A 19,442-nucleotide genomic window follows, 5' to 3' on the forward strand; every position below is an offset into this window, starting at 1 on the left:
CCCACGCGTACTTTACCTACCTCCCTTCTTTTCCCGGGGCGGCGCAGGCTTTCTGCGCAGCCTCCCGCCCCTGACGGTCCCGGGAGCTGCAGAGGAACAGCAGATGAGATGCTCTCTGACGCAAACCCACTTTTCCCCCGGGAACCCCAAACGGGCTAAGGGAGGGGACAAAGCTTCGCCCCACGGGTTCCCACTCTAACTGGAAGAACAGGGCCTCACCCCTCAGAAGCTCCCGGGTGAGGATAAGCGGGACACCTCCCAGAAAACCCTAGGGCAGGGTCAAAGGACGCGATGGAACCGTGTGATTTCCAGATGGCAAACCCCAGTCGTTTAGGCAACCCTGAGCTCAGGTCATTTCCAAACGAGATGATTCTCGGGGAGGGACACTGAGGACAGGAAGCGGCTCCTAGGCAGATGACTCTGTTGGGGCGCCCTAGGTCCGTCGCTCGCGCAGCTGCGGTAGTCACTGCGCTTCCCCGCCCCCGATCCTGTGCCCCCCCACTTCCCTCTCCCAGCCAGACCCGGAGCAGGAGCTCCGCCCCGAACGCGCCGCCCCAACCCCCCGCGCCTTAAAACCCAGTGCACACCGCCCCGCCGCGCCCCGTCTGGCGCACCTCTGCTCTCCTTTGTATCTACCGCCGCAGTCGTTTTCCCGGCCCTGGTCCCGGCACCATGAGCTTCGGCTCGGAGCACTACCTGTGCGGCCCCTCCTCCTACCGCAAGGTGTTCGGAGACAGCTCTCGTCTGTCTTCGCGCCTTTCTGGGGCTGGCGGCGCGGGCAGCTACCGCTCCCAGTCGTTGTCCCGCTGCAATGTGGCTTCCTCGGCAGCCTGCTCCTCGGTCACTTCGCTCGGCCTGGGCCTGGCCTACCGCCGGCCTCCGGCGTCCGACGGGCTGGACCTGAGCCAGGCGGCGGCGCGCACCAACGAGTACAAGATCATCCGCACAAACGAGAAGGAGCAGCTGCAGGGCCTCAACGACCGCTTCGCTGTGTTCATCGAGAAGGTGCATCAGCTGGAGACGCAGAACCGCGCGCTCGAGGCAGAGCTGGCCGCGCTGCGGCAGCGCCACGCTGAGCCGTCGCGCGTTGGCGAGCTCTTCCAGCGCGAGCTGCGAGACCTGCGCGCGCAGCTGGAGGAGGCGAGCTCGGCTCGCGCACAGGCCCTGCTGGAGCGCGATGGACTGGCGGAGGAGGTGCAGCGGCTGCGGGCGCGCTGCGAGGAGGAGAGCCGCGGGCGCGAAGGCGCGGAGCGCGCCCTGAAGGCGCAGCAGCGCGACGTGGACGGCGCCACGCTGGCCCGCCTGGACCTGGAGAAGAAGGTGGAGTCGCTTCTGGATGAGCTGGCCTTCGTGCGCCAGGTGCACGATGAGGAGGTGGCGGAGCTGCTGGCCACGCTGCAGGCGTCGTCGCAGGCTGCGGCCGAGGTGGACGTGGCTGTGGCTAAACCAGACCTGAGTTCTGCGCTGAGGGAGATCCGCGCCCAGTACGAGTCCCTGGCCGCTAAGAATCTCCAATCAGCCGAGGAATGGTACAAGTCCAAGTTTGCCAACCTGAATGAGCAGGCAGCGCGCAGCACTGAAGCCATTCGGGCCAGCCGCGAAGAGATTCACGAGTACCGGCGCCAGCTGCAGGCACGCACCATCGAGATTGAGGGCCTACGTGGAGCCAATGAGTCCTTGGAGAGGCAGATACTGGAGCTGGAGGAGCGACACTGTGCTGAAGTGGCTAGCTACCAGGTAAGGAGTGCTGTGTAGGGAGTGGCACCCTGTCCCCTCCCGCACTTCCCCCCACAATTGTGGCCCAAGGACCTGAGGGGAGGGGAAAGAAGGGAAGAGGAAAAGCTTCGACTAGAGGCCTTGGCAAACAAAAAGCTCTGGGCTCTCCACTGATAATTTAGGGGCCTGAACACCCTTTTCCTGCCCCTCATTTACGTCCCTTTCCAAAGCCCTTCTAACAAAGAAGCCCTTTGCTTCTTCTCTTCTTCAGAGTCCGAAAATCTAACTCATGCCTACGTGTCAGCAAGTGGGAACAAATACACTTAAGACCTGAAGAACAGTTCCCCACCCAAAGTAGGAGTGAGCCCAACGGGGGTGGGTTACACTCTCTCTGGCGTCTTTTGTTGACTTTGAAAGGCTTTCTGTATGCTCCAGAATCTTATTTATAGAGTATGGGCTGCCCTGGTGTTGGGGAAAGAATGTTGAGTTGAACTGGGAAGGATTCCACCCTATTTTCTTGATTTGCATTCTCAGAGGAGTAGAGATTGGGACCTAAGGAGATGGGTGGTTGGGCTGGTGTAACTGCCAGGCTCTTGCTAGACCCCTCCCCCAACACACACACACACACACACACACACACACACACACACACACACACGGTTTCCTAGTCGACAGACTGATTGATGAGATTTCTTCCTAAAGAAAGCTTTCAGCGGCCAGCAAACGAGAATGGTCGGGGCGCTGTCCTCGGTGCTGATCCCGAGTTCCTCACATCTCAGAAATGTGTCTCCCGTCGCATGTCCCAGTTATGACTCTCTAGGCAATTAACTGCTTTGATTTTTTTTCTTCTGCCACACCAACACATCAGTCTTGGCTACCTGCAATCAAAGGTCACTTCATGGACAGGATCCATTTTCACTTTCACGGATGCTTTAGCACTTAACAAAAAACAACCTGCTCAGCAGCAGTGAGGTCCCACTTGAAAATGCCCATTTTCTTAACATTTGTCCAAGCTAAGTGCATGTGATAAATCAGAGAGATGGAGTCTGTCTTTCTATAGACCACTTATTTTTCATCTTTGCCTACTCTGTAACCTTCTTTGATTGGCTCTTTCCTCCTTTATTTCTCCAAACAAAGGCCACTGTATCTTCATTTTCGCAATAGCAAACGTTCTGGGCTTATGACCACAAGGGCACAGAGGCAGGAAGAAAGTGTAGAAAATAATCTAAATAGTGCAGTTCAGATTAAAGGTACAAAAAAGCTCCTTTTGGTGGAAGCTAATAATTCAGAAACTTGCAATAATTCATTCTGGCCAAGAACAAAGTTTATATTAGATTAAATTAATAAGGTTTGGAGAACACTGATAAAATACAAGAAAGGAGTGAAACCTCAAAAGTATGATGTTAGTCTGGGGATAAAGGATAATTATTGGTGTGCAGGTATTTGTTATTCATTATAAATGACTTCCCTTGATAAAGGAAGAAAGCTTGCTTGGATCATTTGTTTTATTTAGTTGGCAGTTACAGCACCATCCAAACGAAGACTTCTCTTCTGCTTCCCGATCTGTAACTTGAACTTTTCACTATGTGGCCCTGCCCCTGGAATGTCTGAGTTAATCATAATTAGTTAATTGAAGCTTCGTGTTTTCTTCTAAAAGCCTCAAAGGATGAGTGAGGTGATTTTCTGAAGGGCTAGCCCAATATTTCTCAAAAAAGTATAGCTTACCCACAACTGCCACCTGACCTGGGCTTTGCCATGTCCTCTGTTTGCTTGTTATAGCCCCTTCATTCCCTGAGACAGTGACAGTATCATCTGCCTTGTTTTGTTTGCATTAAAGGCCTTTCGGTGTCAGACGACAGTAGGGTCGTGTAGATGTAGCACACAGGAGAAAAAAGGAAAGCAACAGAAACTGCGGCATGTCTGCAGCTCTGCAGTGCTGTTAGCATCAGTGCCTCAGTGGACCGGCTGAGGGAGTGGAAGAGGTCAGATGACAGCTATTTCCTGCCCTTTGGGACCTAAGACTGAGAAGGGGCTCACATCCTTACCTGCAGATCCCAAAGGCCTGAAGCCATATGGGTGTCTTCTGGCTGCCCTAACAGTATCAGCAGTGCTGATGAAGATGAAAAGCGTCCTTCTCCACAATGAGATTCAGCCATTGTTTTCTTGCCCTCTCACCCTCCTCCCCCTCCCCTTTCACTGCAGTAATCAGAGGCTGTTCTCTTTGTTCTGCTTCAATGATTTAGTAGTAGGCCCACTTTCCTTTGCAAGCTTGCCACCCTCCAAGAGGCAGAGGAAGGCTCCGTGAAAGTCACGTTTTCCCTGCCCCAGAGAACTGACAGCCTATTTGAGGAGAGAAAGCTTATTGCACTTTGAAAGGGTAAAGAATGATTCAAGGTGACATAGTAAGTACACAATGGTACGTGAGAGGTCCAAATCAGGCAGCAGGAGAAATGATGAAGAGCTAGGGATTTCATCTTCAAAAGCCAAATGCAGCCACCTTCTCTAGCTGGAGCCTTTTCCATTTCTAAAACAGGGCAGTTCGGGTTCCTGCATCGCTGCTTCACCACCCTTGGAGCCCCCATTCTTCCAGAGATATCTAAGGACATTTTTGAAGGGTACTGGGGCCCCTGGCCCTGCACTACAGTCAGTCTTCGAAAGCTAAAGCTTTCCTTGAAGGACCTTGCTGAACAATCAAGATCACCAGTATTTAATGCTCTCCAGGGAGAGGAGCCAAGTCTGCCCTCTCCTCCCCACTCTGAGATTGGAATACAGCCTAATTAAATAGCAGGAAGGGGCTGGTCCCTTGGAGACGGGGTGGCAGTGCCTGCATATGAATCTATGGCATTTGATAGGTACATTTCTGAAGTTAGAATTCAAGGGGGAAAAGCCACATTTAGTCTTTAACGCTTCCATGTGCTTTAGTTTTTTGTTCTTGCCCCTCTGTACCTCACTGTATTACTGTCAGTTGGGCCAGCTCCTTTACAAAAATAAATTCAAACTAGTGGTTTCTAAATCCACTAGTTTCAAAATGTCACTTGAGGGTTTAAAAAGAAAGAGATTCTCAAGCCCACTCCTGACAATATGGACTCAGTAGTTTGAGTAGGTGTGGCCCAAGGATAAGTGTTTTCAATGAAAAATGAAACCACTGCATCCTGTTGTTCCTCAGATTGATTTTGGGGTGCACGGACCTAAACCATATTTTCCAGTGTAAACAATTTCACAAAATGCAAAATTTTAAAGAATGGCAGGGACAAAAAATGTGGGACTAAAACAAAGACAGGAGAGAGAATAAGGCATGTGGGTAGATCACATATAAAAACCCCCTCTCCCCACCTATGCTTATTACGCAGAGTAGTAATTCTGGGTGGCTGCACTCACTACTCAGCCAGGCTGAGAGCCCCCAAAAGTGATGAAACCCCCAGCACTGTTTGTCGTTCCCCTTCACTGCAGTCGTGTAGCCAGTTTTCCTTTAGCCCCACCCCACATCCCTCCAGCCCTGAAGAAGATGCTCAGCACCTGTTTCATCTGCTCCAGGAGAGACCCCCAGCTGGAGCTGGGAGTGCCTCTCTCCCATTCCCTCCGGCTAAGCCGGCAGTAGGGGTGTGGCTGGGGGGAGGGGCGGACTGCGGCGCTCTGCTCAGATTTCGTGAGCAGGAAGCCATCTTTGGCAGAGCTTTTGAAGGGCGAGGCAAGACAGCCTGGCATAGGGAAACAAAGAGCGCAAACAAAGAGACTAGACTTTGAAGGGCAATGATCAGCCGTCAGCACGCTTCCTTGTGAAAGGAGCAAAGTCATGCTTTTTGTGTACTCTGATCCATAAAATAGACATGTGAAATGTGCAACATAAAAACTCAGGGAAATCTCATCCCTCTAGAACTCAGCTCCCCAGTAACCTCTTTTTTCAGAAAACACAGCTGTGAAACAAAATTTTTTTCTAAAAAAAGGACCCAATTAAAGTGCTGATGAGACAAAACTATTTTTCTCTAAAGTATGTATTAGGGAGTCGGCCCCTCTGATGCCCCCAGTCTGTTCATTCTTACTTTACAGGCCTGTAAACCACTTGGTTTGGATTTCAAGCCAACAGCATGATAGAGAAGAAGGGGCCACTGGAGTCAGGCATTTCAAGGAGGAGCAGCATATCCATTCTTTCAGGACAAAGAAAACCAATGAGTAGGAAACACGAATTCAAACACTGCTCTTTGGGGTCATTTAGGGCAAAAATAAACATCCAGGTATACCCCAGTGGACCTAAAAAAAATAAAAGACATCACAGAATTATAGAAAAAATAATTGGATCATTATCATAACCCACAATGACTGAGAAAGGTTGAATTATGTTTAATGTCCTAATTAAGAGTGGGACAACCCACTTCAGAAAGGTTTTCATTCAAAACTATTATATTTTTTTAAATGAGTGCTCTGACCATTCAAATTGTATTATACATTGCTTTCCCAGTTATCTAAGGGGTTATAGGGAGGGCTGGTGATTAATTTGTCCATACGATTTAAAAGGTAGAGAGTCACATGGTATGGTATTAACAATAATAAAAGCCACTAACATTTATTCAGCCATTCCTGTGTAACAAGTACTGTTCTAATGCCTATTATCTAATTTAATAGATAATGGAAGCATACAGTAATGTGAGGTGCATTGAATCTGAATCCCAAATTGATAATCTCAGAACACCTCAGTAAAGAATAAATGTTGTAATTTTCCATATGCAGAAAGGGAAGTTTTAAAGAAACTAAAATAGCGAATGGACCGAGGCATGTTAGATATTTGTAGTAGGACCAGAAATGCAACCCAAAGACCCTAATGAAATCCTTCGCCTTTCCTCGTGTATTTCTCCTGCTTCTTTTTATCATGAGAACACTTCTTTCTTTTTCTCCTTTTTCCCTAATCCTAGATTCTTTCCCTTTCCCATAGTTACTGTAGATTCTCTTACTCCTCATGCTTTGCTATTATACTTGCTTATAGGTGAATTTTACCTCCAATAGCAACCATCAAGTAAAAATTCTTGGTAAAAGGCCCTTTAAACCTTCGTGATCCCTCAGCACACTTTGGAACATCTCCATTGCTGCCCAGTGTAATATGTATTTTCCCCCACTGCTCATCATTCCTCGTTCTGTAGCTGTCATTTAATCGAGTCTCTCCTTTGCAGCATTCCTGTCAATATTTATAGAACAGGTAGGTGGTATGAATTCTAATTTTTTCTGCAGGTTCTCTCAGTTTGGAAGTTGGCACCCCCCGATGTATGAATCCTGCCTTTCACCGTGGCTTTGTCAGCCTCACACAAGGGGGGTCACAAGGGCCCCTCAGCACATTCTTCTTGAGGTTTCCAATAAGTTTACCTACATCACCATTTCATAAAGTTAACTCTCAGTCACTGTGCTCTTTGTGTCGATAACATTGCAGCTGAATCACCTGGGTTATCCTCCCGCACCTCTGCAGGTCAGGAGGGAAGAAGTGCTCATGTGGCACCATTTAGCAGTTGTTCCTTAAGCGTCCGCAGTGTCCGCTGTGCTGGGCTCCGGCTTCCAGGGGAGAACCAGCTGTAGGGCCCCCGCTTCCACGTAAATTACATGGTAGAGCAGGAGTTCTCAAAGAGGATCAGTGTATCCCCAGGGGGCGTTTAGCATGGTCTGGAGGCATTTCTAGTCGTCACCATTGGGAGGGAGAGAGTGTGCTGCTGGCTTCTTCTAGCGGGCAGAGGCCAGGGGTGCTGCTCAGCACCCTGCAGGTCACAGCACAGTCCCCGCAGGAAAGCATTGTGCAGCCCAAATCGTCAACAGGACCAAGGCTGAACACCCCTGTGATAGAGGAAGGTGACAGATTACATTAATAAACTAGTAAATGAAGAAGAAAAAAACTTCAGATAATGATAAGAGCTAAGAGCAAGCGGCCACTTTGAAGTGGGTAATTTTTTAAAAATTTGTTCTCCCACTGGAGGTATCTTTTTCCTAAACATCATCATCATCATCATCATCATCATCATCATCATTTAGAGAGAGGAGAAGGGAAGGAGAAGGAGAGGGAGAGAAGCATCGATGAGCGAAACATTGATCTGTTGCCTCTTGTGCGCCAAACCTGCAGCCTCCCCCTGTGCCCTGACAGGGGATGGAACTGGAGACCTTTCACTTTGCGAGATGACACCCAACCAACTGAGCCATACCAGTCAGGGCACTTTTTCTGGTTTGTACAATGTTCCCGCGTGGGCTAGCAGCTGCCCTGGCTTGAGGTAAAATAATGTGCAAGATCAGTGTGGAGAGAGCACTTAAGTTGGACACCAGGAAGAACTGTCTGAGTAAAGGCCATCTGAAACTGAGTTTTGTGTGACATGGAGTGGGCATCATGGATGTAAAGACACTCCAGAGCATTCCAAACAGAGGAAACAGCTAGCCTAAGGGGCCTGGGACAGCAACTTAGTAAGTCTAAGGAGCAAAAGAGAAGGCCAGGGTAGCCGAAATACATTGAGCATGGGGGAAAGTATAGGCCATATTGAGCTTTAACTTTATTCCACAGGCATTGGAGGATTTTAAGCAGGTGAACAATGGGATCTGCTGTGTTTTTAAAAGATCATTCTGGCTGCTCCAGAATCACAAATGTAAAACTATTGTTTTCTGTGCCTGGGTTTGCACCTGGAAGAATTTGGAGCAAAACTATTACATAAATGTAGTTCCTTTTTTAAAAAAAACATTATAATTTCAATCTGCCATGTGGATAAAACCTTTTTTTCTGGTGTATTTCTTCTTTCTCCTTATCTGTCATGTAAAATGTTTTCAGTAAAGTGGTTGAGGAGCAGACTTCCAGGAAACCCTCAAAATGCAAGTAGGCAGAGAAGACTTGCTGTCCTCTCTGTGCTTTCGACAGTTGGGATTTTCTGAGTCTGAGTTCCTAGCGGGAGACTTTGGGTTATGGAAAGGACATACAAGTGAGTTAGCACCAAATACAGCAAGCAAGGGAGGGATGGGAAGCGTGTGCCCTGTGGTAGGCGATCCCAGCTCTCACCAAATCTCCTGGGGACCATTATGAAAAACTGCAGATGCTGGGACCCCACCCCAGAACAAATGAATCAGATTCTGGGCTGGGTGGGGTGGAATGGGGGGAGGTCTGGATGCTTTAATATCTACTCGGGGTTGAGAATCCTTGCCTTATGGAAATCTCAATGAATTTCAGCTGGTTTGGCCTAAGCAGATTGGATATGTCACTTTTCAGGATAGCATCGGGCAGCTGGAGAATGATCTGAGGAACACCAAGAGTGAGATGGCACGCCACCTGCGGGAGTACCAGGACTTGCTCAATGTCAAAATGGCTCTTGACATTGAGATAGCGGCTTACAGGTACTTCAAAGGGCATGCCCACCCAAGCTAATACAGTCACCTGGGGCAGTGTGACCCAAACAAGTGGCTGTAGTCTTTCCTGTTTTTAAAAAATATATTGATTCTAGAGAGAGAGGAAGGGGGAGAGAGAGAGAAACATCGGTGGTTGTTGCCCCACTCATCCATGCATGCACTAGTTGCGTCTTGTATGTGCCCTCACTGGGAATTGGACCCACAACCTTAGTATATTGGACCAATGCTCCAACCTACTGAGTGACCTGGCCAGGGCTAGTCTTTCCTATTTCTTACGGGTGAGGGAGGGTGAGGAAATATATCACTGGCCCCTTCCGGGTGAGCTGACCCCTCTGTCCCTTGACTTGGTTGTATCCTAGCTGTTCCTTGCTGGTCCTGGTTTTTCTACTTACCTCTGCTAGGATGTAAGGGAATAATGTGAGTACACAGGTTGAAATAAACCCACCAGACTCTAACCTTAAAAGCAGGCTTTATACAACATAGAAAGTCCTAACAGGTGAGGTGTCCCCCTGATTCCTACTCAAGGCAATATTCATGTGAACATTTACCTTTAGAAAATGTAATAACAGCAGCTCATAAAAGTTTTGACTGACTACTGTGAGCCAGACACTCTATTAGGTACTGCATTATAAATGATCCGGGTCTCAGGTCTGATCGTTCCCATTCTGCAGATGAGGAAAGTTGAACCGCAGACTGTGTAAGTTGCTCATAGTCACCGTGCTGCTAAATGGAAGAGCTCAGGTTCAACCCCAGATCTGTCTGAGCATTTCTTCTTCTCTGCTTCTTTACACTATGTATACTACTCCAAGGCAAAGCTCCAAGAGTATTTGATAGTGTTTTGAGTTTCTGATTTTTTTTAAAGATTTTTATTTATTTATTTTTAGAGAGGGAAGGGAGGGAGAAAGAGAGAGAAACATCAATGTGCGGTTGCTAGGGGCCCTGGCCTGCAACCCAGGCATGTGCCCTGACTGGGAATCGAACCTGCGATGTTTTGGTTTGCAGCCCGAGCTCAATCCACTGAGCTACGCCAGCCAGGGAGTTTCTGATTTTAAAGAAAGGATGCTAAAAACTATTAGTTTTGAGAAACAAGTTATTAGGGTCACTCTTTCATGATGCCATTTAGGCCAGCCTGAGAAAAGTCTGGCATCTGAAAGAGGCTCGCTAACTGGTCTTTGGCATCGCTGGTTCCACTCCGTCTGTGCTCCCGTACACTGAAAAAGTACAGATCCCAAGTTCAGGCTGCTCTAGGCACCTCTTCCCCCTCTGTGGACTTCGCACCTCCTTATTCCAATTGCACGTATGATGTTGATTAGCAAAGTTACTTTTCCCTGGAGCTTTGTAGACTCTAAGTGCCAAAAATGGGTGTGATGAGGCCAAGGGGGATCATAGGTTTTTCCTTGCTTAATTCGTTTTAGGATATAGGGTAGCTTTCCCTTTGACAGTGATTTACACACAGCTGGTGTGGAAGATGTGTGTGTGTTGTATACGTGTGAGTGTGTGTGCACGTGCTGGGTAACTCCAAGTCTTTGAGTCTTGGAATTCAATATTTATTCATCTCAGTCTCATGAATCACTGTGAAGGCTTATAGAATCTGAAATGAATAAGAGCTGCAGGGTTAATGAAGTTCTTTTTTAAAAAAAAGTTGTGAGTTGGCTTCCTGAGATTTTTTTTCTCTGTTCGGTTTACAGGAAACTGCTGGAAGGTGAAGAGACACGTTTTAGCACCAGTGGATCAAGCATTTCAGGGCTGAATCCACTTCCTAATCCAGGGTATCTGCTCCCACCTAGAATCCTCAGCTCTACAACCACCAAAGTATCATCCACTGGGCTGTCTCTTAAGAAAGAGGAGGAGGAAGAGGAGGAGGAGGAGGCTTCTAAGGTAGCCTCAAAGAAAACCTCCCAGATAGGGGAAAGTTTTGAAGAAATATTGGAGGAGACAGTAATATCTACTAAAAAAACAGAGAAATCAACTATAGAAGAAAGCACCACCTCAAGCCAAAAAATATAATTCTGTTGCTTAAAAAGAGTTCATGCTTAAGAGGGGATAAATTGCATTTGACTTGTTAAACAGCCTATTCCTGAACCAAAACACCTATCGCCACTCTAAAATGTCTGCAAGGCTTCAGTCTCACATTTAGCATCGAATACCTACAGTCTCTAATAAGAAAACCACCCCTTAGATCGGAGCAAACTGCATTCTAGAGCCATCCCAGAGGCGTTACCTAAGAACCCAGCTTTCTCACCTCAAGCTCAGACTTTACAGTGATAGATGATTCAGGGACAGAGGAAGTACAAACTAAGGTGCTAAATCTGTGATCATTGCCATTTGCTGTGAATTGAAATTAAAGCCTAACTCACTCACTATAACCATCCATTGCCCAGATATACAATCTCATTCTAGAATATGAAATATAAGATCACTGCCAAAGATAAACTAATGGTCCACACCCGGCACCACTCACTCTGATAGAACTGTGTCGCAAATGATAGGTGTTTGTATAAAGGACACTTCTCCTCCTGGCCGCCCCCCTCCGCAATTCCATAGATCCTTTTCTTCTATTCAGAAAAAAAGAAAAAGGCTACTGTAGTATTTTTCCCTTTTAAACACATTTAGGTTCTTGTCAAAAGAACTTACCTGCTTTAGCTGTCTTTGCTGAATGGGTAAAACTTAGATGCATGTTGACCATATCTATGATCATATCTTTCCAATTCTGTAGGTTGAAAAAAAATGGCAGTGATAAGTTTCAAGGGTTGCCCCCAACACATAAAATAATAAAGACTCCCTAGATGTTAGGCTTTCCAGCTTATCAAATCCACTTAATTAGGAAAAAAGAAAACCCTACTCAATTGAGAATGTAGCTTTTCACCTTAATGTTAGAAACACAGTTATAGTTACCCCAAGCTTTGATTAAGGTGACCTTAGATTTAGTAATAGAAGCTAGAAGAGGTGAGTATTTGTATGAGTGGAAAGGTGAAGGTCTCATTTATCTGTGTCGGTTCATTTGTGGTGATATAGTTAGCTGTTTCGTGCCCTTACCTTTAGACAGAACCCACGTGTTCCCCCCCCCACTAGTCTAGGTCCTGAAGAGGCCTTGTTTTCACTCTCCTATGCCTTCTAAAAGTGTTAAGTGTGGGTTATGTTATCACCAGGACACAATGCTACTGCCCCAAAGCAAAAGAAGTTTCTTCTGGTCAATCAATACCACCAGCAAATATAAAAAAGAAATCTTTCTCTTTTCTAAATGAGTCTTGCCCAACAGTTTCCCCACTGCTGTGCGGTTGGTGGGCTCTCCCCTGCTGCAGAAAGAGACCCTCAGACCGGAGAATGTGCACGCATGCTCCCGCCCACATGCTAGGAAGTCGACTCTGGAGCACCCACTTCTCAGCTGCCCGACTGTGTAGCCGCTGCATTGCCCAGTCTTCCACACGTGCCAAGTTTGATGCAGAACTAATTCTCTGCCAGCAGCCACTTCACCGGAGCTACAGAGTTGCCATGTGTGTCTCTGTCACACTTCTCCATTAAGAGCTCTGTGGTGATAAGGACGCAATGCTTTTACCGAACTTTCTTACGCTAGCACACGCTTCCATAGCTCAAGGAACTTGAAAGATACTTCTCTCCTCCTCCTCTCCCCCACTCCATCCCTGTCTTTACTCCCCACACTTACTGTAAAAAGTTAGTAAATTAAGAATTAAAAGTCACATGAATCCCAGCAAGGTAACTTGTGTTTTGTGGTTTCTGCAGCTTCAACTGAGAAAAGCACTGTTTTGGTGCAGCGAGACAACTGCCCTCCCCAAATAATTCAGAAATCTTACATTTTCTGTCCTGTGCATCCACATTTAGTTGTTTCCCAGCCCCTGGCCAAAGCCGAGGGGCTACAGTCTGCGCGTGTTTCAGAGTGGTCAGAAACACAGTGCACTGAGTGAGCTGTCCATGGCAGGCAACCATGGTGGGGAAATCAAACCAAATGCTGAAAGACGCTACATTCTGCGCCTGGACGACACTTTCACTAGCTTACCTGGGTGACAGTTCCGAGAACAAACTGGCAGAACACACATGGTATAAAGTCCTCCAAAACAGTTAAGAATCTTGTTTCTTTGAAAAGGGGGTTAATCTTCTGCAGAACCCAGGTATTTGGGTAGAACATGGGTAGCAATACTAGAATCTTCCTCTACTGTAATGATTCTTAACCTATTTGGGATTGTGAACCCCTTGGAGAAAGTCATGAACCCTTTTCCCAGAAAAAAATACACACTCAAATTCTGTACAGATCAAGGGGCTTGTGACTCCTTCAGGACCATCTGCTTCTGGTGCCCAGAAGTCCGTGGACGCCAAGCTGAGATTCCCTCAAGCTGCGCCAGGTTCCAGGACAGAGACTGCAATGAGGTGTATGAACGCAGCTCAGCAGGTGCTCACGGGGGAAGCTGAAGCTTGCCGAATCCTGAACCGTACTGTCGTTCTCGGTCTGTCTGGCTCGGGCACTTGTGGGCCACTCAAAGACACATAACTGGCTCTGCGGCCAAAAAGGGATCTGTGAGTTGTGCACTAACAATGAGAGTTTTATTGTAATTGAAACATCTTTTAGGGCCTGTTAAAGAACAACAGTTGCATGGATACTTGGGTTTGCAATATAGACGTTTGTTGTTGCTTCTAAGAATACTATTTAGTTAATGAATCCTTCTCTCTGCCAAACCTGAGTCTTTTCATTACATTTATATAGTCTCTGGCTCTGGCTAATTCGTATCTCCTGTTATGAATGAGTTGCCCCTAATTGTCATGAGCTCATTTTTAAAAGAAAAACATTAAAAGCATCTTTTAAGAGAAAGACGCATTAGAAGCATTTTAAAAGAAAGACATTAACTTTGGGACATTGACAGTGATAGGGAAACGTGAGGCAGGGGGAAGGGAAGGAAAGTGAGCGACACCGCCAGTCACATGGAGCAGGACCACAAGGGGAGCCGATGAGACTCGAGGAAGCCTGTCTGCAGAGCACATTAATGATATCCAAACATGGCTTTAGATTCACTAGATAATGAGACTTTTAGATTCGGTAGATGAAAAGAATGGTTACTTTGGCCTTGGCTTGTGTGGCTCAGTGGATTGAGCACCAGCCTGCAAACCAAAGCATTGCCGGTTTGATTCCCAGTCAGGGCACATGCTTGGGATGCAGGCCAGGTCCCCAGTTGGGGGCGTGCGAGAGGCAACCACATATTGATGTTTCTCTCCCTCTCTTTCTCCTTCCCTTCATCTCTCTCTAAAAATAAGCAAATAAAATCTTTAAAAAATGGTTACTTCGTAGATCAAAGGACTTCTGTTGACCCCCTGAAAGATGATTAGATTGCCCTCACGTTTTATGCTGATACTGTATAGGCTTACTAGGTGGGGGTTGGGACTAGCTACAATTTATAAATTCTTTCTTACAATCTTGAAACTTACTCACTTATAAATTATCATTATAGCTATAGTTTGTTCAGTATCTACTTATGTATCAGACACTGTCCTAGGCAGTGAACATAGTAGCATTATCTCATTTAAAACTCACAACCATTCTTTAAGTGTAATATTTGTATATCTGGTTTACGAATGAAGGAATAGAGTCTTGGCCCTGACTGGTGTGGCTCAGTGGGTTGGGCATCATCCCAACCAAAAGGTCATGTGTTTGATTCCCAGTCAGGACACATGCCTGGGTTGCAAGCCAGGTCCCCATTGTGGGTCATGCAAGAGGCAACCAATCATTGTTTCTCTCACGCGTTGATGTTTCTCTCCCTCTCTTCCTCCATCCTTTTCTCTCTCTCTAAAAGTGAATAAATAAAATCTTTTTTAAAAAAAGAAATAGAGACTTGGAATGACAAGGTTAATACCCCTGCCCAATGCCACACAGCAAGGAACAAAGCTGGGATTTCAACCTGGGTTTTCTGGCTCTGTAGGGTTTGCTTTTCTTTCCCATGTTGCCCCTCTATGTAAACGAAAGTCCCCCCACTCGAGGGAATAGAAATGTTTTTGTCTTCTTTTTTACCCTTCCTCACCAGGTTTCACTCGAGGCTTCTCAGCCTCAGAAACCCTGGGCAGAGCCAAGTCCCACTGGTGAACTGCGTACTTTGCGGACTTCCTGCCCCTGCCGCCTCCCTGCATTGCAGTGCGGTGGCGGCAGCTCAGAACGGAGCTCTGGGCCCACCCAGCCAAGAGGCATCTCTGCTCCTGCTAAGAGTTAAATGGAATTGGGTGCTAGTTACCTACGTTTTTTAAGTTTAAAAGATAATCCTGCAAGAAATTCTGTAACTCATTATCAAAGGGCCTAGAACGGACAATTCCTCAAGAGGTAATAAATCCAGGATCCTTGGGATTCATTTCACTGTACTGGCTAAGGGTGGGGAGGGCAAGATTTGAGCAATTGTCTGGAAACTTAGATTCCAAGTTTTATATCCAGAGGTAATGCAAACTACATACAGTCCTGGGGATAAGCTTCTAGGACTTGACTGTGAACACAAACGGAGAGCCCAGAACCATGGCTCTGAAGGCAAACACGAAAGAGTTTTTTTACGAGGGGGAGAACCCCCCCAGAACCGAATTATCTTCTTGAGGGCAGGGCCCTGACAGTACAGGCTTCCTCCACTAGGTGAGTGTTCTAGAAACCCATCTGTATGAGTGCACCGGATGGCATTGTTGTGAGAGGCTGCGTTTGGCTTCAGTGAACTTTTCTTTGAAGACTCAACGTGTTTGCCCATTGCATGATGGGTGATTTACAAGCACCTCTGCCCACACCGCGCTGAGTGTGCAGCAGTGTTTGACCAAAAATGGCATGACCCCTGTGGCCCACGCTCCCTGTTTGCCTGATCTCACTCCAAACGACTTTTTTTTGTTTGTTTCCCTGGATTAAAAAAGTCCTCAAAGGGAAATGTTTTGCAGATGTGGAAGAGATGAAACAAAAAGTGGCAGAAGGACTAAAAGGCATCAAAGTCAACGAGTTTAAAACCTGTTTTGAGCAGTGGGAAAAATGTCTCAATAGGGGTATTGCATCAAACGGAGAGTGCTTTGAAGGTGACTGAAGTTTAAACATGTAAGAATAAATACATGATTTTTAATACATAAATTCCAGGGTGGGGGGTTGGGGTCCCCACTTGTAACTGTATTGAATATTTTTAAATCCATTGGAGCAGAGAGCAGAAGGGCAGTGCCAGGGCTGAGAGGGGGAATGGGAGTTACTATTCAACGGGAAGGGAGTTTTACTTCGAAGTGATGGAAATGTCTTAGAACTAGAGAGAGGTGGTGGCTGTACAACGTTGTAAATGTACTAACTGCCACTGAATTATTTACTTCAAAATGATTAGTATTCTGTCGTGTAAATTTTACCTCAATTAAAAAAATCCATTGATAGAGAATTTATGGGACCATCAGAAAAATATAATTACAAAGTCTACTCTACCTTCTGCTCCAGCTGAGACCATTATGCACAGCCGCCCTGGGTCAATTCCAGTTAGAAGCAATTCCATTAGGACAACCGAAGCCAGAGCTAATGAGTATTGATTTCAAAACAGAGCCTGAAGAAAAAGTCCAAAATCTCTTTGAGCATAAATCACTTGTGAATATCCATCACTGATTTCCAACCAATATTATTTTTATTATCATATCATCATAAATCTCTAAGGCCCTGAAAAACATCTAAATCATAAGAACGAATTTTTTAAAAAATCACATAAATTGGTGTATCTGAAAGCATGGCAATTTAAAATGGAAATCACTGAGGGGGCTTCACAAGTTCTTAAAATAGAGCTCGTATGTGAAATAGTATTTTCCTTTATAGAATATACGTGACTGGCTTTGCTGCATGCTCAAATTTCATGTACAGGTTAGATGGATGTCATTGTGCCTTTTGTGACTTTCAGATGTCGCACACGAATTTGCCATTTGCAGATGGGTGTGTGCTCCTGAATCCAGTCGAACAAAGGACTGCGTTCACTACATTACCATGCCCCCTTAAAGGGTGAAAAGAAGGGTTACTTCAGAGATCAAAGGACTTCTCTCCTCTTCTATTGATCTCCTAAAAGATTAGATTGCCTTCATGCTGTATGCTGGTGTCATACAAGCTTACTGGGTGGGGGTTGGGACTAGCTAAAATGTATAAATTCTTTCTTACAGTCTCTTGAAACATACACACACACATCTATACTCACACTGGGATTGTAATAAAACAGAGTGAGTCACACTGCAGACATTTAAAGATTTATATTTTTACAACGCTTCAGTAATTCTGAATAAAACTAAATAGAGAAAGTTCAGGCTACAAAGAAAATTGAAGATTGATCTTAGAGGGGTCTCCAGGCTCACTTCTTCATTGATTAATTACTGCAGATCACCACATGGCTGCTCATCTCCCCTAATGAGGCGAGTGGTCTTTGTTCTGTGTGAGTCTGAGACATTTCATTCCAGCTCTATCATGTGCTCTTAGAGGTTATACAATGCTCAGCAGAGTGTAACCAAAATCATTAGTATGAGCTCTGGAGTTTGGGAATACAAACAGGAGCAGGTTCTAGTCAGGTGGTTATTAAACAGGGCTACAAAGCATTTTCCCTTAGAAGGTCTTATGTTTAACTCACTAAAGTTCATCTGCTTTGCTATAAATATGAATAAATGAGAGATGTAACTTCTATCTCTCATGATTTCCTGGCATAAGGATTCACACATGACATACAGAATTTCTGATGCCCTTTAGGGCTAGACAATCTTTTATCTTATCTTGAGCCAGACTTGAGCTCAACAGAAGAAACTCCTTTTTGCCCATGCGTTCCCCAGGCTACAAAGCAGAAGCAGCTGTGTCAAGGTTAGAATAGGGTCAAAGTGCCCTGGCTGGTGTGGCTCAGTGGATTGAGCACTGGCCTGTGAACCAAAGGGTTGCCAGTTTGACTCCCCATCTAGGGCACGTGCCTGGATTGCAGGCCAGGTCACCAGTCGGGGGCGTGCAAGAGGCAACCACACATTGATGTTTCTCTTCCTCTCTTTCTCCTTTCCTTCCCCTCTCTCTAAAAGTAAATAAATAAAGTCTTAAAAAAATTGACTACAAATGCCAGCCACTATTCTAAGTGTTTACATACTCATTAATTCTCATAACAAGCATTCAAGTTAGGTATCATCGCCCTCATTTTCAGGTAAAAAAAAAAAAACTAAAAGAGAAGCTACCTAACATGTCTAAGATCACACACATAGCTCACAAGAGGTGATGCTGGGAGTCAAAGCTATGCAGCCTGGCTTTACAATTCATGTTCTTAATCACTGTACAGTACTGCCTCTCTGTCTTTTTATGGGGAAAAATTCATTTCATGATGACATTTGTCTTCTCTACCTTATTCAACCAGCTTTTCTCTTGGGAAAAATGTTATCTGAGAAAAAATCTTTTCTCATTTACTTGAAAATAGTATCGCACTAAGAACCCTTGTAAAAACCACAGACACCATCAAAACAAAATAAAAATGCAGTTAAGATCAAACCATAATATCCATTTTATGTAAGTAAGTACTTGGCAAGCTTTCAGATCAATATGGCATTTCATTTGTGAGTGGACCATTAATCTCTAGAGAGGATAAAAGTTAGATTTCATCAGCCCAGTTTTGAAGAGAGGCCAATAATCAAATTCATGTACTCAACAGCATATTTAAAAAGGATAAAAATGAGAACCTACTCTCCGGTCATAGTCTACTGAAGAACACAAAGGCCAACATTCAAGGCATGTAAAGAAAACAAAAATATATGATGTCATCCTAAATACCATCCAGAAAAACTTGACTTGTTTGAACATTAATAGGTATGTTTCCTATACTGTTTGAAATCTTTATCTAATTTTTAAAAATTTTGGGAAAAGTTATGCTCGTAATGAATAACATACAACCACTGGGATGACTAAGTAAAGTAATGGCCCCGGCTGGGTGGCTCAGTTGGTTGGCATGTCATCCCACACACCAAAACGTTGTGTGTTCAATTCCCAGTCAGGGCACATACGTAGGTTGTGGGTTCAATCCTCAGTAGGGGCATATATGAGAGGCTATTGATTGATGTTTCTTTCACATCAATTTTTCTTTCTCTTTCCTTTCCTCTCTAAAATCAATACACATATCCTCAGGTGAGGATTAAAAAAAGAAAAGTAATGGCACAGAAAGTTATTCACAATATATTAAGTGAAAGGGAATTACTAGGTATATTACAGTTCCATATTTGTAAAAATATAATTGTATAGATTAGAATATTTAACCACAAAATACACTAAATGTTAACAATTTTCTCTGGGTCATTTTTGTTTTCTTTTAAGCTCCTTTATATTTTCTTTAAATATTAATAGCTTTGTGATAAGAAATGTGATAGCTTATTTCTTTCCACATTTTTTATTG

At 45.2% G+C, this 19,442-nt stretch overlaps 2 protein-coding genes across 2 annotated transcripts in view; one reads left to right on the forward strand and one right to left on the reverse strand.

Annotated features, from left to right (window-relative positions):
- The window catches only part of NT5C2 (5'-nucleotidase, cytosolic II), a 147,609-nt gene extending 146,531 nt beyond the window's left edge, over positions 1-1,078 (reverse strand). The window contains exon 1 of the mRNA XM_028511871.2: positions 615-1,078. The gene's annotated coding sequence lies outside the window, so the exon portion shown is untranslated. The remainder of the gene's footprint in view (positions 1-614) is intronic.
- INA (internexin neuronal intermediate filament protein alpha) lies at positions 650-12,787 on the forward strand. Its single transcript, XM_028511874.2, has 3 exons — positions 650-1,737; positions 8,933-9,057; positions 10,758-12,787. The coding sequence occupies exons 1-3, from the start codon at positions 673-675 to the stop codon at positions 11,074-11,076; spliced, it is 1,509 nt and encodes a 502-aa protein (XP_028367675.1). The 5' UTR covers positions 650-672; the 3' UTR covers positions 11,077-12,787.
- The last annotated feature ends 6,655 nt before the right edge of the window (positions 12,788-19,442 follow it).

Source organism: Phyllostomus discolor, chromosome 5 (genome assembly GCF_004126475.2).
Source record: "Phyllostomus discolor isolate MPI-MPIP mPhyDis1 chromosome 5, mPhyDis1.pri.v3, whole genome shotgun sequence".
Lineage (NCBI taxonomy): Eukaryota > Metazoa > Chordata > Mammalia > Chiroptera > Phyllostomidae > Phyllostomus > Phyllostomus discolor.